Here is a 20,632-nt window from a genome sequence, read left to right on the forward strand (position 1 = left end):
TATTAAAATCGGGTTCGAAGTTCCAAATGTTGCCATGAAACCTTCGAAAACAATATGGCCGACAGAGTACCTGCGTAGACATTCTTTGATGCCTGCTAACTGATTATGGTAAGAGTTTGTACCATGTGCAATGGTAATGAATTTTACAAATAGTATTTTTATTTATGCATGCCTGAATATTTTTTAAAAGGTTGTTTTCACTTTGCCGAATAAAATAAACCATAACAGATGCATAGTGACACAACCTTGGAATATGCCCGTTTTACATAGAGCACGGGGTCAAAAGGGCTTAGCCCCTGCCATAAATACCAATTAATTAACACTTTGCCAATTTACTACTCCAACTCAGACTGTAACAAAATCAATTTATGGCTGTGTGCCAAAACAGGTACTATGAAATGTTGACCTTTATTGCGGGGGAGTAATAAGTTGGAGGTGTATATTTTGATTTATATTGATTAGTTTAATATGTTTTATGGTGCAACTGTTGGGCGAGCACAGCATAAATATGAATTAATACACACAGATTCATATGTTTCATAACGAAGAATATAACAGGGTTGTTTACCAAATGGTAAATCATAGTGATAACAAAAATTGAATAAAAATAAAATATAAACATTTATATTTTATGGTTGGGTAATCTGTACGGTGAAGCCAATATTATGATCACAACTTCACTATCAGATGCTTTATAAATGTGCACATGCAGGTAGATCCGCCTATTTATTTAATAGTTTAATATTCGCATGCTTAGTTTAGACATTGTGACGTCATGAAAATAGAGCAGACATCGCTGGACAATTTCAGTCAAAGTAACATTGCTCGGAACAATTTGCCAAGAAAAGAGCTAGATTAAAACAACTAGTTGCAAATAACAGAAAATTCAGTATGTCAAATGAAGCAATAGTTCAAATTTTCTCCTCGCCCAGGTGTTGTCGTTAGAGCTTGCAGTGTTTGCCGGTGCTTTGCATCACAGCTCACTATTACATACCGGGTACATGTAGTTAAATAAGTTAAATAATGTGTAGTTATTACCCTATTGTCTTTAGAAAAGTGGAAAGGCAGATTGAGTTATTTTTAGAGTTAAGAGAATAGTTATTTATATAAACTCATTTCTTGGAAATTTAAAGAAGTCGATTCAGACACAGACACTTGTTGTGGTAATAAAAATGCACTGCCATGTTTTAATGATAAAACAAGGTTTTTAACTCAAAACTGCAGAATTCATGAATTTAAATTTACAGGAGTTGTAACAGATTCTTCATCATCACTTCAGGCTTATATAAATAAAATTTCATATTTAAATAATTTGATTTTGGTTGTAATGCACTTTCTGATGAGGTAAAAAAAAATATTTTAAATTGACGTACATTGCCTACATCACAGCATTAAGACTAGCATCAAAAACGTATCAATCCGCCTGAAGTTTCATTTGAATTTTACACAATTTAATGTCAAATGACGTTATTTATCACCAACTAATAGCCAAAAAAATTGCGGTTTTTAAAGTGTAAACTGTCCCTACCTATTTTATATTTGTATAACTTAAATTGAATATGTTCCTTAATTAAACACTGTGTTCCCTGTTTGATATATGTTACATAGATTTCAGTTTGACAGCTTTATATTTGATCATTTACATACTAAAGATGACTTGATAAATCAGCATTGCACTTTCTGTTTACAGGTTATGAATTAAATTTATTAATGTGCACCACAATTGGAAAATGAAGATGGATCAAAGACTGCTAAACCCAGCTGTTGAAGTAGAAAAATTCTCTAAACTTGGTACTCAAGATCTTCAAAACAACCACCCAGAGAGAGCACTAGAGTCGTTCAAGTATGCCTTCAAACGTTCAAGAGAACTGGAGGATGATGGTTATACAGAACGAGCTTGTGCATTCAACTTAGGTGCTGTCTACATTGCCTTAGGGAATGGCAAGAAGGGAATTGAAATCCTGAACAAAGCGCTTCCCCCAGACAATACCAGAGAGGGAAGGTCAAATGGGGACCTATTCTTCAACCTAGGACTTGGGTACGAGAATGTGGGAAATTCAGAGGAGGCAGTCAGAAATTTCAAAAAGGCTTTGGAGGAGTATAAAGTAGAGAGGGATAATGTCCAGATGGAGGCTGAAACTCTGGAGAAGCTAGGGCAGCTGTATCTCAAGACCAAGAACAGGTTTGCTGTGGATACTTTTGATCAATTAGCTCAGGCGTATGATATCTTAAAGAACCCAGCAAAGCAATTATGGGCTCTGACAGAAAAGGCAAATCAGCAGTTTGCAAACAGTTTGGAAGAGGAGGCAGAAAAATCTGCAGAGGAGTGTCTAAAGCTAGTTGAAAATTGTGGATCATCTGTGAACATTGGTAGGTTTCATATGATCAAAAGTATTTGATATATATACAATATTCAATATTAAATATTTTTCAATCTACAGAAGTTAGTTTGGTTAATAAATATTTAGATTTTGGTATGGTTTTCAAGTATTTTCTTTATTTGCGTTGACTGGATTCTTAAATGAAATTTTCAAATTCAGTAAATCTGGAGGTACACTCAATAAATAATCACTTCCTTTTTTTAGGTACAATCCTCAATGATTTAGGACTGATATTCACCCAGAGACAAAAGTATGACAGAGCAGTGTCCTGCTTTGAGTCGGCTCTCCCTATGGTGGAGGGACCATCAGGAGATGGCAAGCAACTGGCTGTCATCTTCCAGAACCTGGGGGCCACCTTCAACTTCCTTGGGAATTACCAAAGGGCGGTGGAGTACCATGAAAAAGCTGCAGATATGTATGGTACGTATAGCATGTTAAATTGAATAAAGGAATTATTTTTATACTAATTCCTTTTAGCATCATGAAAAAACCATCTTTTTTGTTAATAATAGAGCATATTTTGTGTGTGTGTGTGTAGACTTAGTGATATAATGATGATTCTGTCAATTATTTTACAACATTGGTTTTATAAGTAATATGTTTGTTGAAAAAAAAACCCAAATTTCATCAAATTTCATCGTTGAGTTGATCCACAAATTTAAATCAAATGCTCATTGAAGTATTTGATATTCTACAACAGTTGTTATTGATAAACCATTTTACACAAATTTATTAATCCTCAAAACTGTAAACTGTATAATATCACCAATATTTGAAGCCCACAGATATTAAAAAACTACTTTATTTGTTAAAAAGTCAATGTTTAATAAGTATAAACACATTGTTTAACTCTTTCCAGCTAAATTGCGCAACAGAACCAGTCAAGGACAATGCTTCGCAAACATGGCTTTTGCATACAGTCAGCTTGGAGACATCCATAATGCTGGAGAGGCCTTTCTTCATGCTTTTCAAGCAGCAAAAGATTCAGGTAACAATACTCTATAATATACATCCTTGTTGAAAATGACATTCCATGATAATTTTGATAAAAAATTCATTTACACATTTATTAGCTAAATAACTTTATAATTATTTTTCTGGTATCAAACGCAAGTGAATTACAAATAAACATATTTGACATCACATTCTCAGATGATAAGAGGACTCAATGGCAAGTGTGTGAAGGACTTGGGGCTGTCTGGTTTAACCAGAAGAACATCAAGAAAGCAGTGGAGTACTTTCAGAAAGCCCTGACCTTGGTAGCATCATCAGAGCCCTCCAAAACGGTGGCACAGAACAGAATTGTGGCCAAGATAACACTGGCTCTACAGACCCAGGTCCAGAAGGAGAGTGCTCCAGTTGTAGAGAAGGTATATGTTGGTCAGGGTAATGGATAATGGCCATTGTTATAAGGAAGGAGAGTCATTAAGTTGTACTAGTTGCAAAGACGTTTGGTTTAAATTCATGGTTTCCGGGAAGTTATAAAAGAAGGTGAATAATAATATCTGTTGTAAAGAACGTAAGTTGGTCAGCTGTTGCAAATAAAATTAATTAGTTAGCTCTTAAGTTTGATTGGTTATAGTTGTTGTAAAGAAAATTTTAAAGAAGCTGAGTCAGCCCTCTGTTGTAGTGAGGATGGGTCAGTAATCTAATCTGTTGTATAGAATGTTGTATCAGTTCTGAGCTATTAATTCAAATTCTTCTCTATTACATTAGCAAAATCAAATTTTGATAAACACTAGACATTTATGCAATAGGTAAATCGTGGTGAGGCCAAAATTATTCGGAGAACTCCAGTGAAAGAGTCATTCATAAAGAAGGAAGTAGCCGTTCCTGTACAATCCAGCCCCATGGCTGCAGTTGGATCTTCTCCTAAACATGAAAGGCAAGATTTACATCTTTACTACTAAATCAATCTACCTGTATATCAGCTTGAACTATATAAAAGTCACCTGCATTTTTTTCTCTGTTCTATAGATTATTCAATTTTTATATCAATTATATTCTATATGTTACGAGATCACATTTATATACCAAATCTGTATGGTAAATTTTATCAAGCCATGAATAGATCACTGGTACGTGTATCAAGACATTCATATGAAAAATTGAATGGGACCGTCAGTTGAGACTGGCCTAGAAATACAGGAACAACGAATATACAAGACTTTTGTTTATTTGAATTCATGTTTCAAATATATTTTAGAATGCTCTTGCACAAACTTCTTTTTTTTTTACTAACAAACACATTGGTTTTCAGATTTAGCACCCCAAAACAGTAAGACAATCAATCGCTTATTCAATGGATTGGTTTGCACTAAATCCTTAGTGATTTGAATCACCATTTCATTTTTGATCATTTTACAAGCTTTAATTGCATGAGTGTAATGGCTGTTCAATTTACTGATGAATGAAGTATGGGCATTTTGGCATATACATGTAAAGATAATTGATATAAAACAGGATCAGGATTTTGTCAGTCCATTGATATCTCCAAAGAGTAGTGATTCCATCACAGTTACCATTGAGTTTCATAGGTCAAGATAAAGTTTGCAGTTTATACAAATGAAACATTTTTTCTATGCAGCATCCTAAATATGAAATCATTTAATGTACTGGTAATTCTGTTTAAGCTGTACTTTGAATTTCCAGGACATGGTGATATTCTTAGCCTTATAATCAATCTATAAAGTATAAAATCATACAAGCTATAAAATCATTAATGCTGTTAGGCCACTGATGCTCATGACTCCTTTAAACATTACTCAAATGTGTCCATGGATCACTACTATATAGCACTTGAAAAAGGCATGTGGTCCATTCCATATTCTTCACACCCAATATTTAAAGTTTAAAAATAGTTTTCTTTAATAGTTGGCAATATTTTTAGCATTGTTTTCATATTTATGCATGAAATTCCTGACAACTGTCAAGGGGGCTGAAATTTATCTATCCATGACAAACTTTCAATTCATTTCTTTGCCTTTTTGTATTTATTTTTCAGTCACTTCCATTGTTTTTGATTGCTTTAAAGATTAACTTTCAGTTGTAATGGGATTGCATTGATTAATTATTTAACATGGTTCTTGCTTGCTATTTAATGTAAACGTTTAGAGAAATCCCTTAAATGTTTGTGGTGTTTCTAGCTCATAAAAATGTAAACTGACTACCGTATGTCTTTTATTTTTGTGCCAGAATTTTTTATATTGGTTCATGAATGTCGCAAACATTTCTCACAACAGAAATATGTATGCTTAATTACTAAGCTACTTCTGTAATCAATGTATAATATGAATTCTTTGAGAGTGCCCAAAATTAAAAGGAGAACAATTAAAGACTTGCCGGTAAAAAGAAGAAATTAGGCCAATAGAAGAAATTTAACCAACAATTTCATTAATTACCATCCATACTAGCATTTATGATAACTTGCTTGCATGTTAGTTTTTGGATATACAGTACATGTAATCTCTAATATACATATTTTCTCAAATACAAGGTAATTTGTGCTTATTCTTACTGGTTTGCATGACTTGTCATACATTTCAATACATTAAAATATTTGTATTGTATTTTTTTTCAACAGCAAGGCTAAACATGTCAGCTATGGGTAAATATTAGTTCATAGATCATGCAAGCCTTTTTTTTCTATCACGAATGATTGGCATTCATGAAATGTTCATTATACAACAATAATATGATTGCATGCTTTCACATCTATAAACTTAATCAACCAAAGGGATGTTTAAAAACATTTGAAAAAATATAATCAATTCTAAACCAGTTTTGAGTATCTTTGTTGATTTAATTTTTGTTCATATATATATTATACATGTATCAGCTACCTATATATTTAGAGCTGGTTGTAGCTAAGATGGTTAGGCATTGTGTTTGTAGCATTATATTTTACTGATCCATGGGTGTATATAACGATATTCTGTTTGGGTTATCATACATTAATGCTGAATGAATTTTAAAATCTCTTTAATTTTTTAATTGTTTTTGTGATACAAATATAATGAGAGACTTAGCTTTACTTTCATTCTTTTAAAAAGCAGCAATTAACAATTTTTTCTTCAATCTCTGCTGAAAAATTAACATAATATTTTGGAAAATAAAATTTCTTAAAAGCAACACATATATATTATTGGTAGATTAGCTGGGAACCATGCAGATTTTTTTATGCAAGAGAAATATAATTTGCTACCATAAGTTATGCAATTATGGATTTTCTGAAGAAAAAAAATGACTGCATTTTGTGTGATGTGCATTTGAAGAATTTTTTGATCGTATGAACATACCATCACCATTGAATATGTGTTTTCTCTTAAAGAAATGTTAATTGAGATATTTTAATACATGTACTTGAATAAAACTTTTTTCGTTAATTTACTTATATGAGCCAAATTAGATATTGGTTATAGTAATAGTGTCAAAATTAAAGAGAAATTTTAGTTTCCTTGTTGCTCTCAACAAAAATAGGTGTTACAAGGTTATTCTCTTATTTGCCAATTAATTATAATCTTCAATATCTATTGCATTTTAAATATATGCTAGTGAAAATGTTTCAAATATATTCAAACATATTTAATTTTGTCAGGATTGTTTTCTGACTTTATCATTGATATTAATATATTTTGTTACTGTTGAACTTAGATATGCCAACAATGTTTTATTGATTTAAAATTTGTTATTTTTTCCACAGGTTTGTACCAGTGGCAAGGAAGGGCTCATCACTGCGGTATGAGAAGGTAGCCAGAGGCTTGAGCAAGGACACCATTATAACAGACACATTCAGATCAAGCACAAGGAGCTCCATGATTGACATTGAATCAGAATCAGAAGAAGATTCAGAGGAGGAGGCAGAAGAGGAGGAGGAGGAGGAAGAAGACTTTGACATTGACAAGACCATTCATCAAACTGAGACACCCAAAATCATGCGAGGGAGGGATGAGAGCAGGGCTAGCTCCAACAGGTGAACAGTTCACTCATTCATTTAACAAAATCTTTATTAAAGTCAAATTACATATAATAAAAGGAAATCCCCAAAACCCCTGAAGTTACCATTTTCAGACAGGAATGAATTACCAATGTATAATATAACATTGATAGGAGACGGTTTACATAGGCATAGCCTGTTGCCCAATCCTTTTGAATTATCAATAAAATGTGTTTGAATTATAATATAACATGTATTGTAAAATACAGGCTGTTTTAAAGTCAGCTTCACTCAGCAGATCTAAAAATGTCAGCTTAAGAAAAATATTTGTACATCATACAAGGTCTCTCTCTGTCACAAACAATTCACATTCAAACAATGACCTAGTGCATTTAAAAAATTATATCATTCTATATATAAATTAATCTGTCAATGTTTATAAACTTGAAAAATGATCTATTTTCAGAAAAGGTTTTGATTTTATATTTACATCTACCAAGTATGATTCCCTCTTATTTCTTATGGAAACTTGTAGTCAATTCATAGCTCTATAGAAACAGCCAGACTGAAATAAATACGCCCCATTTATCGATTGATCGAAATCTACAGTGGCTGAAACTGACAAGAAAATGACAGGACAGATATCGACACGCCCTGTTTATCGATTGGTCCAAACCAATAGCAACCTAGGAAAAATCTCGGACTGCACGAAATAACCATGACAATGTCAGACTCAAAGTCTCACAGGAGACGATTTGGCTGTTTCTTTTAGCTAACTTACTTACGTACATTAACAGTAATTTAGTGAATTTTACTTATTTTTCTTAATCAATTTATCAATTAGCTTAAAGAAAGATGTTAATATAAACAATAAAATGCTTTCTTTGATGATTCATTCGGGTTATGAAGGTAGTGATCATTGCAGAAAAAATTTACATAACCTGCTAACGCGGGTTATGTATTTTTTCTGCAATGTCACTACCTTCATATCCCGAATGAATCACCAAAGAAAGCATTTTTTTGTTGAAATAAAACTCCTCCCATAATAGTTGATTATTAGAAAATACCGGTAAACATAAGATGTACAATTCTATTTTTAAAGTATAAAGAATACAAGCAGACGGCAAAGTGTAAAAGCAGCTCAAGTTCAAGGTCTCCACAATGTTTCAACAGAAAGCTCAGATTCATCAGAATCTGAGGAAGACACAGCGAGAAAGGAGGAAGATGAAGATGATCAAACAGCAGTCAAAGAAGCAATGAAAAAACAGCTCCACAGCCAGGGTATGCTTGACTTATTACATGAATTATTTTATTGAAATCAATATGTTAAAAAGTGAAATGATTGACACGATAGATGTATGCATGTATGTACAAATGTATATAATATACTGTAAAACAACTTTTTTTGTGACAACTTTATTTGGAGGTAAACTTGTTTGCTACACTTATTTTTCTTCATCAAGCCTTATCTTCACAAGTGTTCTTATAACAACCACAGATCAATGATTTTTTTGTGGCGAGAAATATTCATGATGACGAGGCTTTTGCATTCCTTGCCAATGTTTTTGGCATGCGAATGGATGTTAGTTTAGAGTATATGAATCCCTGATGATATTATTTAACAATGTTTCAATTAAAATGGGGCTAATTTAAAACCACAACTTGGATCTTTTACGAAAATCAGTTTTTTGGTTAAAATTAAGATGGAGTGAAATCTTTTACCATTGCCATTTTGCAAAAAACAAGGGCATATACATGTTTAACCTTTGTACATTTATGAATCATTATAAAAAGCATTAAAGATATTTAAAGAATTTGTTCCTCTTTATGTCAATTCAAACTTTTTACACCAGATCTTATTTTGGAATGATTTTGTCTTTTTAGGGAGCTCGGACAGTGACTCGGATAGCACTCCTCAGGTAATCAAGTTAACTTCACACAATACATACCTGTATGGTCCTTACATATCAAATTGGTGGCAGATCAATTTTCAGACTGTTCCTCTTTTGAACCCCAATTGCATAATCATGTGATTTGTAATTATGGAAATTAATTACATGCTGTATCTGTGTTATCTTTATAGACAATCAGAAGTTTCAAAAAAAGGCAAGATGAAGAAGAAAGTGACCCTGATAGGTAAGAATCACCACCTGTAACAAAGAAAAAGTGATCAAAACAGACTGTTGACTTTAGTATATTTGTTAACGAATCAGATTTTACCATCAACAATCACATATTGAAATTTCATTTATTTCTCTGTACAGCTCAGAGGATGAGGCTCCTCCACTTCCAACTCAGTCCCCTCCTGTGACTACTAAACCACTGGCAGGTACATACGAGTCGCCAGGGAAGGTGCAGGAAAAGAGAATTCATTACGCAGATGTGGAACACTCTAAATCTCCCAGACCAGGAGGTAAAAAGCTTGTCAAGCATCCTGATCATAGCTCTCATCATCCTAATTTCTTGAGTGATCAAGTAGATAGCACCAGTAGCTCAGAGGGAAGCAATGATGATGATGATGATGACGATGATGAAAATGATGATGAAGTCGGTCAATCCCTGGTTAAGAAAAGTGGGGGCTTGCAGGCTAGTGGGACATATCATGAAATAGAAATGGGTACAATGCAAGGTATTGTTCACTCACAGAAGCATAAACTTCTTTATGTTGCTATGTACCCAGTAGAATAGGACTGTACAGCATAGCAGACCCTTTATAATCTTCAAGTGTTGCTGGTTGGCTCTCGTTGCTTAGAAAAGTCTTTGTCTTAGCTCAAAAGCCAAGATTTTTTGGATACACAATAAAACTTTTATTATTTGCCCCCTTAATGAATGGCATTTCTTAAATATTTATGAATCAGATGATGCAAATTAGAATAAGGACAAAATTGGTTCGAGTTTAATAAACCTTACATAAAGGTTTAGATGAAAATGAGGTTGATTGTATATAATTTGTCTCTGATATTCTTGTCTTCTGGGCTTGTCTATGAGTTTCTGTAAAGGTGTTAGTTGTCAAGAATATAGAATTGCTTCATTGTAGTTTGCTGAAAATTTACCTTTTACTCTAAATATACCATGTTTATATATGTTTTTAACATTAATCTTTAGTTTCTTGTGTGTATAGTATATAGAAGATAGTGATATTAGAAAAAAAGTTCACAAGTCAAAAGAAATCTTTTTTATGCACTTCATTGTTGGGTAGCAGTGACTAATTACCCCCCACATGCTTCTTAGAAAGCATACACAAGATTGTCATTTGCTTTCAAACAATGTCATCGATGTTGTACTGTAATCTTTTCTGTCTTTTTATTAATTTACATCTAATAATTTTCATATCCTTTGTAATTATGAAATTATTACTTCGTTGTCATTTTAGCTCACCTGAGATGAATGCTCAAGTGAGCTTTTCTGATCAAAATTTCTCTAAGTCTGGAGTATGAAGTCTCTACAAACATTGTTGTGCAGGGCAATAACTGCTCATGTTTTCATCTTCCACAGTGAAAATCTCATGTTGTTACTACCAGGTAACAAGAAACAAAATTAATTCAAACAAAAATCCTTACAAAAATATACTTGCCTTCCACACCTTAATCAAATTTCAAAATAGAAGTATTTATTTAATGTTAAAATGCATTTATTTTCTTTGAAAACTATCAGCCTCAAATATTTTGTTTCATTTTCCTAAATATGTCTGAGATGAGCTTTGAATATAAAAATCACTCAGGAAATGGTCAGTATTGTTTCATAAGATTTGAGATTTCTGCTTGAATTACATTGAGATTGCCAAAATACTGAGTACTGGTACATGAGAAAAAAACCTTAGCACAAGATTTCAGATTGACGTTCAAAACACTGAAAGCCAACCTGTAGGTATATTTTATTAGAAGTTGTATCACATGTATTATGTTTATGTATAAGCTTGAGATCATTTGATGACTGGACTAATATGATGCTTTATGAGGGGTGATAAGTTCACCATAAGTCAATAGGACTTACTGGAAATAAAAGTGGGAATATAATAGCAATGACATTGTTATAAGTGATTCAGACTGTCATTCATGTGAGCAATGTGGCATATTGCCCTCTTTTTTAATGTGTTCTTTATACTAGTATATTTTTGCAATAAGCTTCCCTTTTACTTTTTGTCCCATGTTTTATTTGTGTATGTTATGTTTGCTAAGTTCTTTATGTACTTTGCTTTTCTATACTCTTTATGTCGTGTTACTTTTGTTTTACTAATTTATATGTCAATTTTGTTTTGATTGTTTTGCATATATCGCTTGCACATGCTAACACACTTATTTACTAACGCTGGCTATAAATTTGACATTAATAGTCATTTTAAACTTCTTTGCCAAACATTAAAAATATCTAGCAAAGTTATCTTTTGGATTTGACTTATTTTCACATGGTGTTTTGAGCTTTGATAACCATGAAACACCATTTAAAATCTTTGCGTTTAGTAAAGATTAAGAACCGTACATTGAGAGTAGACTGAAGCCAAAATTACTTCGGTCAAACTTTCCAAAATTGTTTATATCTACTCTGAGCTGGTGCAAAAGAGTAACAGTTAAATTAAATTTGATTTTATACTTGCAAAAAACTTTTTAAATTGTTACTCTTTTGTTAAGAATTAAGGAATACAGAACCTCAACGGAAATTTTAAACAATTAATGTCGAAATTATTTCAAAAGAATTGTGTTTTCAAAGTTTGACTTTGTAAGTTTCTAGGTTTGGTATCAAAAAATTGTGTGTATAAAATCATTATACGGTTTTGATTTTATTTTTTTTTTTTGCACTTTTTTAGTTTTATTAAAAGTAAATGACTGTGACACATTCTTTTTAATAGTATGCATATTTGAATCACAAGCACAAACAATCAAAATTAGCGCTCTATAGAAATTAGAATTGAGAAAAGTATGCACGGGCAAGTGTGATAGGGATTCGCCATTATTAACGAAGAAAAAATAAAAGAAAAACAAAATGAAAAATGTAAAGCTTTGTTTTTGCAAGGTCAAGGTTCACCTGAGGACGACGACCCTCTGTACCAGTCCATTCCTGCCAGGACTGACTCTGCAAGATCACGTGAATCTTTAAGATCACGTGAATTCGAGATAGACACGCCCACTTTTGAGAAAGGGCCAAGATTTCAGAATTATTCTGATTTACCTAGAGGAGTGAAGTAAGTATATACTCCCGTGTCCGTTTTTATGAACCTTTAACATCATGGTGTATAATGTTCATGTATATACATCAAGCACGATCCTAGCTTTTCATGCCTCATGGAAACATCGATTCGTAGATAGTTTTTTCGTCTTCAAATGTTGCTCGAATATTTGCAATTAATCAGTTATTTTTTTTAGTCTTGCCAGTTTTGACACCAATTCATATCGGGCTAGAAAACGGTATAACATATGGAATAAATAAGCATTTTGAGTTCTTTTTTTATTATTATTTTTCTTTTGTCGAAAGAATTGAAGTGTGTTCATTCCTATGTTATCCTTTTATTTCATCGTATTTTATTTTTGTTTTGGCATAAAGTACATGTACAGTGCGAGCGTACCATTTTATATACTATCCAGCTTCTTAGAGTAACATGATTGTAATGTAGAGGAAAAAGATGCGGAATTAAAAGTAATTGATATCAATTTTGCAATTTTTTAAAGTGCATTTATTCATTTAATCGATCTTTGTCTAGCAACCAAATTGTTCAATGTATAGTTTCTTTTGCGCCTTTTTGTTTGTTTTGTTTTTTTGGGTTCTTTTGTGGTCTAATTTACATATTCATAAGGTTTTTAAAACTAGACACAGGTAGTAGTGCGAGATAGACAATCATTTGACTTTTTTAAATTAACGCTTTTGTTCAAATTCTTCATGAAAACGGTTTGACATATAAAAATATAAATGTTTTGCCAATAAGTCTGTTGAATTTCAGCAATTAGGCATAAGTCGGATTTCTGTTCATCGATAGACTTCTCTTGTAGTGTCTGCTTCATAGCTCCCTCCTCTCTTTCAGTGTAGAGTCTGCCGCTGCTGATGAGTAGGTATCATGCATCAGAAGCCAATCCTCGCTTTTCTTACTCACACATCCCTGCTTCTTTGTCTTACCAAGTGCATTCATATATTTCATAGTTGTGGAGTACTATTCAACTTTTTCAATTCAAATTTTGCCGATGTGTACCGAAATTAATACTGACCACTTTGGTTGAAATGTAGTAATTTTGTGAAGAGGTATCATGGTTAAATTTAAATTCATGATATATTTTCTTCTATAAGTAAATAACTTCGTTTCTGTGAGGTATGTTCATGTTTTAATAGTTAACAGAAGCAAAATTGTGTTGATTAAAACCTTGTCTAACGATTGCATTAATTTTGTTCTTTCGTAATTGATTATGTGTAAATGTATTACTTTTGGTCAACCTCATGTTCTTAGAATTTAAATGTTAAACGTGTACAAAAGAGGTTACTAATGTTTTACACCGCTTCCCAACAGCTGTTTTTGCCCATTTATTTAATGTTGTGTAATATATGTACGCAATAATCCTTTCACTTGTATGGAACCTTCGTCACTGTTTGGTTTGAGTTTTGTAAAGGATTTATAATCACCGTTCCTTTTATAATTCATAAAAACGATTATTATGTTGGGGATTCCAAAAAATGAGATTGATATATGATATACTGTCATTATATTATGTTACGTGAATTAGATTAATTTAAAAAACGAGCATTAAACACTATCAGATTGGTTACTTTTTGTTTTCATTAGAGTTAAAAAAAGATTTTATTCTTATGCTTACAAAATTTACATGCACTTATCTACCTTTTTTACTTTCAAGTTCTTGTCAAAACTCGGGAATCAGTCACACAGATAAAGTCCGGGTCATACGTATGATATACGTTGCCAATCAATATAGAGATTGTGTAATTTGATTTTTTTTTCAATTCAGGGATGTTCACCAGTTCCAAGAACATCAAAGACTGGTCAGACAGAGGAGGGAGTTGGAGGAACAAAATGCTGCCTCTAACGACAGCAAGACCTGCGCCATTATGTGAACGAACTTTTGGGGATAATGTTTTAGAATTTAAAGTAAAACACTTTAAAAATGTAGCAATTTATAATCATAGATTTCTTAGAATGCATTTTTGTTGGATCACCCACTAAATGACTTTACTCAATGCTTATGTGTTGTAAATTACAAACACACTGAACTTGGGTAAAAATTGCAACGTTTTTCATTTATCTTATTCAGATGTTAAAAGAAGTAATCGAAAAAACCTGTAGTTAGGATGTGCTATATAATGACCTTATTTTAATTAGATTAATGATGGAGGCATCCTATTTTTTTTTTTAGTTTTTTTTTATTATTTTTTTTTTTTTATCAAATTTAGCATGTGCGTCAAATCAAATTATCATGGCTGTGTATCATGGTAGGTTTTAGCCACTAACGACCACCTGCTCTTAACATTGGAGATTATTTGCATAAATTTTAAAACTACAACACTACTCAATTCACACGTATTCATTTTGGGTGTATGGTGCAGTATTCATCTCTATGTTTGTACTTAAAGAACATAATATCGTGATCATATTTCGCAGTCATATTTATGCTTTCAGTACGAAATTCGGAGCTTTCTAACGTGCTAACATTTGTATACGTTTATGACTTTTTTTGACAGGTTTAGTAATCAGTATATGTATAGATACGTGATTAGAATCACATCAGAATAATTCTTAATAGTACATGTATATATACACCAGGGATTGTTTTTTCATTTAAATGCAATGCTATTAATATTGTTATTTTAAGAATATTCTGTGATAAATGACCGTGATATGTCTCACTTAACATGCTCTATGTTTATTACTTGAAATAAAGTAAACTTTACTATATTGTTCATGGTTTTTTTTTTCTAACAAAGTTGCCATTTCAGAGAAATCTGTAAGATAAAAATACAGTTTCATCACCTTTTTATAAAGGACGGGTTAGCTGAAACGTTTGACACAAATATTGATAATTCGTTCATTGGACTTCACAACCAGGATCGGAGTCCAAAAAGTAATTCCGTTATTGTACGAAGCAATTAGTATCAATAAAGTTTTTTAAGTATAAAGGGAACAATTAACCTGCATTTATAAGAAACTAATTGAGGTTTATTGTCGATAACGTAATCACTGATAATCAGAACCGGAATTGCGGTGTCGTTCATCCAATGCATTGTCTACCTGGCAAAGATTTTTTTTATGAAAATCTACGCAGCTGTGCATCGGACGTTTCCATTAACCAAGGATCCGGTTGATCGAAATAATTATCGTGCATAGTTTTTTGCTAAGAATAAATAACATTAATCGACCTCTGGAATTTCCCGTGAGAAACTCGTGGAGACTGTTAATTATCATCGTCTTGGAGACACATTGCAAAGTGTTCCTGATGGTTGTTTTAGCAGTTTATATCTGTGTATAGAACTTCTCTAGTGGTTCTTTCATGATGTCTCTCTTGGTGGTTCTTTCGTTATTCTGTTTCTTTGTGTCTGATTGTCAATGTCACACATATGAAGTCTTGAAAGGTATTCAAGAGACTGTATTGAAAAACTATACAAGGTATCTAAGACCACTGAGGAACCAGAGTGAAACATTAGTGGTTTATACAGACCTAATGCTTAACTCTATCCAGAACTTCAATGTCAAAACGCGAACATTGAAGACATCCATTGCACTAAACTTGGTGTGGAAAGACGATTTCATTCAATGGGAAGCTTTGGATGACCACATGAAGGTGTTTCAGTTGCCAAAGAGCCAGGTCTGGACTCCGACTATGATCCTTCATAATCCCGCTGAAGGCTTTGAAATAACTACAGAGTCCAATTCAATTGACAAAACGCAGCATTTCTTTAACGGGACAGTTAACTACGTCATTACGGGCAGTATCCTGACGGTCTGTAAACCGGACATTTTCCTTTATCCGATGGACAGTCATACTTGTGATATCCAAGTGATAAATTCCCATTATCAGGAAAATATTGTGTTGAAATCGCTTCGAAACAAAATTGGACTTGACCATTACACGGAACACCCGGAGTGGGTGATTACCGGGACCAATGTCTCAACTAATTTGGTTCACGGAAACATCACGGAATTAGCCTTCATCATCCACTTTTCCCGGAAACCCGAATTTCATATGGTAAATGTCCTTCTTCCCATCACGTTTTTGAGTGCTCTCAACGTTTTGGTCTTTGTTCTCCCCCACCATTCAGGGGAAAGGATTTCGTATTCTATAACAATTCTTCTAACGTTCGTAGTGTTCATGAATGCCATGGCAGATGAACTTCCACCAATCGGGGACCCGGTTTGTCTTTTGAACATATACATTACTATACAGATGACGATGAGCTCCAGCATTGTGGTCTTTACCATTGCCAGCTTAAGTCTTTATGATAACGAGGATAAAGGAAAACCCGTTCCTCTACGATGGAAGATTTTCGCATACTATGTTGGGAACATTCTGTGTCTAAAGTTTAAAAACGCTCAAGAATTTGAAATAAAGGATATTCCAAAAATAAATGAAGTTTATCCATTTGAAGATGACTGTGACGTCATTCAAGACTCTCCTGCCCCACCCTACGTAGATTTGGGATGGAAAGATGTGGGCCATGCTTATGACAAATGTTTTTTTGTGATCAGTAGCCTAATTTTGATAACCGACACTGCAACATACTTCTTGTGTATTTCTCTACATCTTACTTGATGACTTGGATAAAGTGAAAGTCACAAACTAAAACATTTTCTTCATAAAATCGTAGCCCAGAAACCATTAATTTATTGTCTCTTTTGACGTACATTGTATGTAAAAAAAAATATCATCTTATATTGTGATGTTCTCTGAACATTTATAGAAAGACTTTTTTTCATATTGATAGATTTAAATTGTTTATCATATAAATCATCGCAGTTTTTAATCTTTAGTTTATAACTGTGTTGATCACATGTTTTTTTGTTATCTTTTTTTATGTATTGTATTTATTACATGTTATATTTAGCTCTTATATGAAGAGAAAAGTTGACACTGCCAGATATATTTAAACAGCACTTTAACTCTTCAAATCTGTTACCTTCACAGAAAAACCATTAGCATGTCTGTTACGTAAACAATTTGTTGGAACATTAGTACTTAGTAAATAGAACCGAATCTTGATTGCATAATCTCAATGTTGTTTCCTGTTAAAATATCGGTTTAACGAGTGAAAAATGGTTTCCAAATGAAAATTTCGGACAGCATGCCATTATGTCAATCAGGTTGTTTCTGATATTTCGTGGTCCCTGAGCAAGGAGTCAGGTCTTAGGGCGAAGCCAATATGAATATATAGTGAAAATATATTAAATCACAGAAAATCTTCTTCACTTCCATATATATGAGAGAAAAACGGAACGTATAGTAATGATGTCTGTGAAGTTTTCTATCTAATTGTGAAATTCATGGTCCCTGGGTCAGGAGTTCGGGTCCTAGGGTGCGGCAATATTGCCATATAGTGAGAATTTAAATTACTCAATCTTTGAAAATATTCTTCTTTACCCTAATATGACTGTATTTGAGATAATTTCAATGCATAGTTTTGATATTCATGAAGTCCTCCACCAAAATTGAAAAAACCCATGCCCCTTACGTCGGGGGTTTAGGTCCTAGGGCGGGGCCAATACGGCCATATAGAGAACATGATTTAATTATTGGGATACATGTATATTCATCTCTATCATAAGCGCGGGGGGGGGGGGGGGGGGATAAAATAAATTCATGAATCTGATGTTCATGAAGGTCTCCACCGAAATTGGGAAATTCATGACCATTGTATCGGGTATTCAGTTCCTAGAGTGGGCAATTATGACCATAAAGTGAAACTGTATTTAATCTTAGAAAATCTTCTTTACTTTATTAAAAGCAGGGGGAGATAAACTGGATGCATAGTCATGATGTCCACAAACCCTCTACTTACCCCTGGGTCAGGGGTTCTGACCCTTTGGTAGGACCAATACCACATAATGTGAATGTATTGAATTTTATTATATTTTCTTATGTATTTTCACAGTCGTGGGAAATAAACTAAATGCATTGTTATTATGTACATAGTGTTCTGTTGTACTGTTCTTAAATTGTGAAAAAATTACTGCCCATGATAGGCTCTCTATTTGAGGGAAAGTGGGTTGACAAATGCAGCCGGAAAGTGTATTATTTTTTTGTTTCTTGAGTAACTCAGGTACCCTAACGCTGTCACATTTTAGGGAATCTGCTTTAATTTCATGTGCATTGTATGCTTGTAGAAATAAACTGTCTGCATGTTGTGTGCAATATAAATGATGATAAATGATAAAATAAAGATAGATCATTGAAGTCCTGCAGGTCTCCCTTTTACCAAAAACAATTTTGACACCTGGAGCTAGGATATTAAAAATTGCAGATTCTTCAGACTCTTTTCCCCTCCCCCTTCTTGAATAAATGTTGTTCAAACATCGAATTTGGATTAGGATTTACTCTAAAATGAAGCTTAAAATGCAAATATGAGAATCTCTGACAGGTCAATCGATGGCTATTGTACCCAGGTGACCGTCAAGGCATGTATGCCTCTTGTCATTTATAGAGTGGGTCTTTGTTCCATATTTTTGGGATACGAAGGTAGCGACATTGCAGAAAGAACACCTGCTTCAGCGGGTTACTAGTATGTAATTTTTTTAAGCAATGATCGCTACTTTCATAACCCGAATGAATCATCAAAGAAAGCATTTTATTGTTAATATTAACATCTTTCTTTTAGCTTATTGAAAAATTTATTATGAAAAGTAAGTAAAATTCACTATATTACTATTAATGTACGTAAGTACGTTAGCTAAAAGAAACAGCCAAATCGTCTCCCGTGAGACTTTAAGTCTGACATCGTCATGATTATTTCGTGCAGTCCGTGATTTTTCCTAGGTCGCTGTAGGTTTGGACCAATTGATGAGCACGGCGTGTCGATATCTGTCCTGTCAGTTTCTTGTCAGTTTCAGCCGTTGTAGATTTCGCCCAATCTATAAACGGGGCGTGTAGATTTCAGTCTGGCTGTTTCTACAGAGGTATGAATTAAGTATAAGTTTCTGTAAGATGTAAATATAGTCTTATGAAGGTCTAATGGGAAAACAAACCAATTTCATTCAACAAAATCTTGAAGTGATGACCTACATTACATTAATTATAAATAATTTAATTCTGGTTGTAACGCGCTTTCTGATTAGCTAAAAATTATTCTATATCGTATAAAGAATGTTGCCTACGTCATAGTAAGACTAATGTCAAAAACGTATCAATACGCCTGACGTTATGTTTCAATTTTGTACAATTTTACGTCATTTTAAAGGTCAAATGACCGTTTTTATCTACAATGAAGAGAAAAAAAAAATAAGAAGCAAGCGGTTTATAAAGCGTAAACTGTCCCAAACCATTTTATATCCTATAAAACTAATAAATATTGAATTCATTTTTGTATCCCAACACTAAAACTTTTAAAAGAAATAATACAATAAACTCGTGCATGGCCAAAGTCGCATACGCATATCATTTTGGTGTTGATGAAGTGGCTCAGTGGTTAAAGCACCAAACCTTAAAGAACAGGGCGTTTTAAGTTGAAGGCTTGATGCCACCAAATTTTAAGTAATTAAATCGTGTTTGTTAAAATAGTCAAACTGATTCTAGTTAGAAATTGCAAAAATTTTATCATCAAAAAAAGATTTCAAAGATTACTAGTAAATTTTAATTGTATATTACAATAAATCTACTGGGATTTTTGCCATCTTATTCACCCATCTCCTTTTTTAATTCATTTTATTTAATACGTCATAAAGTTATGAAGACATTTATTTCATCTAGTCATCACAATTTTGTTTATTTCATTAATGATCGTTATACAATCTTTTTCTCTCGTGGATATATAAATTTTCGTGTCACAATAACGACTTCCCGTTTGCTTTCAGCGTTTCAACGGCTTTTGCTGAAATGAGTCAGATGGATCCTTTGAAAAAATAAGTACGCTGGGTCTCAAATAATTCAAATGGATAAACCCATTTACTGAATAATGCATCATCATTTACGAGTTAATGACACTGCTTTTATAAATTTGTTGCACGTCTTCTACAAATTGAAGAAATGACAGGAGAGGGTAAACATAGGCTATACCCTTACCCAATTCATTTGAATATAAAAAAGATATGTGTGAATTAAAGAAATGACAAATAATATATGTAGAAGAGAAGTAGTGTATGGTACCGCCCCCTAATTCCTGGGATACTAAGGCACTG

General features: G+C 33.0%; 2 protein-coding genes across 8 annotated transcripts; both read left to right on the forward strand.

The window, feature by feature from the left end:
• The first annotated feature begins 28 nt into the window (after positions 1-28).
• Positions 29-15,205, forward strand: LOC128188250 (uncharacterized). 7 transcript variants are annotated; one of them, XM_052859198.1, is made up of 16 exons: positions 29-108; positions 1,691-2,370; positions 2,586-2,801; positions 3,241-3,369; positions 3,534-3,751; positions 4,139-4,266; positions 4,642-4,659; positions 5,965-5,988; positions 7,084-7,353; positions 8,420-8,598; positions 9,202-9,236; positions 9,401-9,453; positions 9,582-9,946; positions 12,328-12,496; positions 13,331-13,358; positions 14,262-15,205. In XM_052859198.1, exons 2-15 carry the CDS (start codon positions 1,731-1,733, stop codon positions 13,356-13,358), a joined length of 2,472 nt encoding a protein of 823 aa, XP_052715158.1. In that variant the 5' UTR covers positions 29-108; positions 1,691-1,730; the 3' UTR covers positions 14,262-15,205. The 7 variants fall into 7 exon arrangements, with proteins under 7 accessions (XP_052715158.1, XP_052715153.1, XP_052715159.1 ...); XM_052859193.1 differs by having other exon boundaries at positions 13,331-13,354; XM_052859199.1 differs by having other exon boundaries at positions 9,582-9,730; positions 13,331-13,354.
• Positions 15,206-15,579: 374 nt separating this feature from the next.
• LOC128190029 (neuronal acetylcholine receptor subunit alpha-6-like) lies at positions 15,580-18,065 on the forward strand. Its single transcript, XM_052861899.1, has one exon. It carries the CDS (start codon positions 15,798-15,800, stop codon positions 17,055-17,057), a length of 1,260 nt encoding a protein of 419 aa, XP_052717859.1. The 5' UTR covers positions 15,580-15,797; the 3' UTR covers positions 17,058-18,065.
• Positions 18,066-20,632: the final 2,567 nt, after the last annotated feature.

The sequence above is a fragment of the Crassostrea angulata genome, chromosome 6, assembly GCF_025612915.1.
Source record: "Crassostrea angulata isolate pt1a10 chromosome 6, ASM2561291v2, whole genome shotgun sequence".
Lineage (NCBI taxonomy): Eukaryota > Metazoa > Mollusca > Bivalvia > Ostreida > Ostreidae > Magallana > Magallana angulata.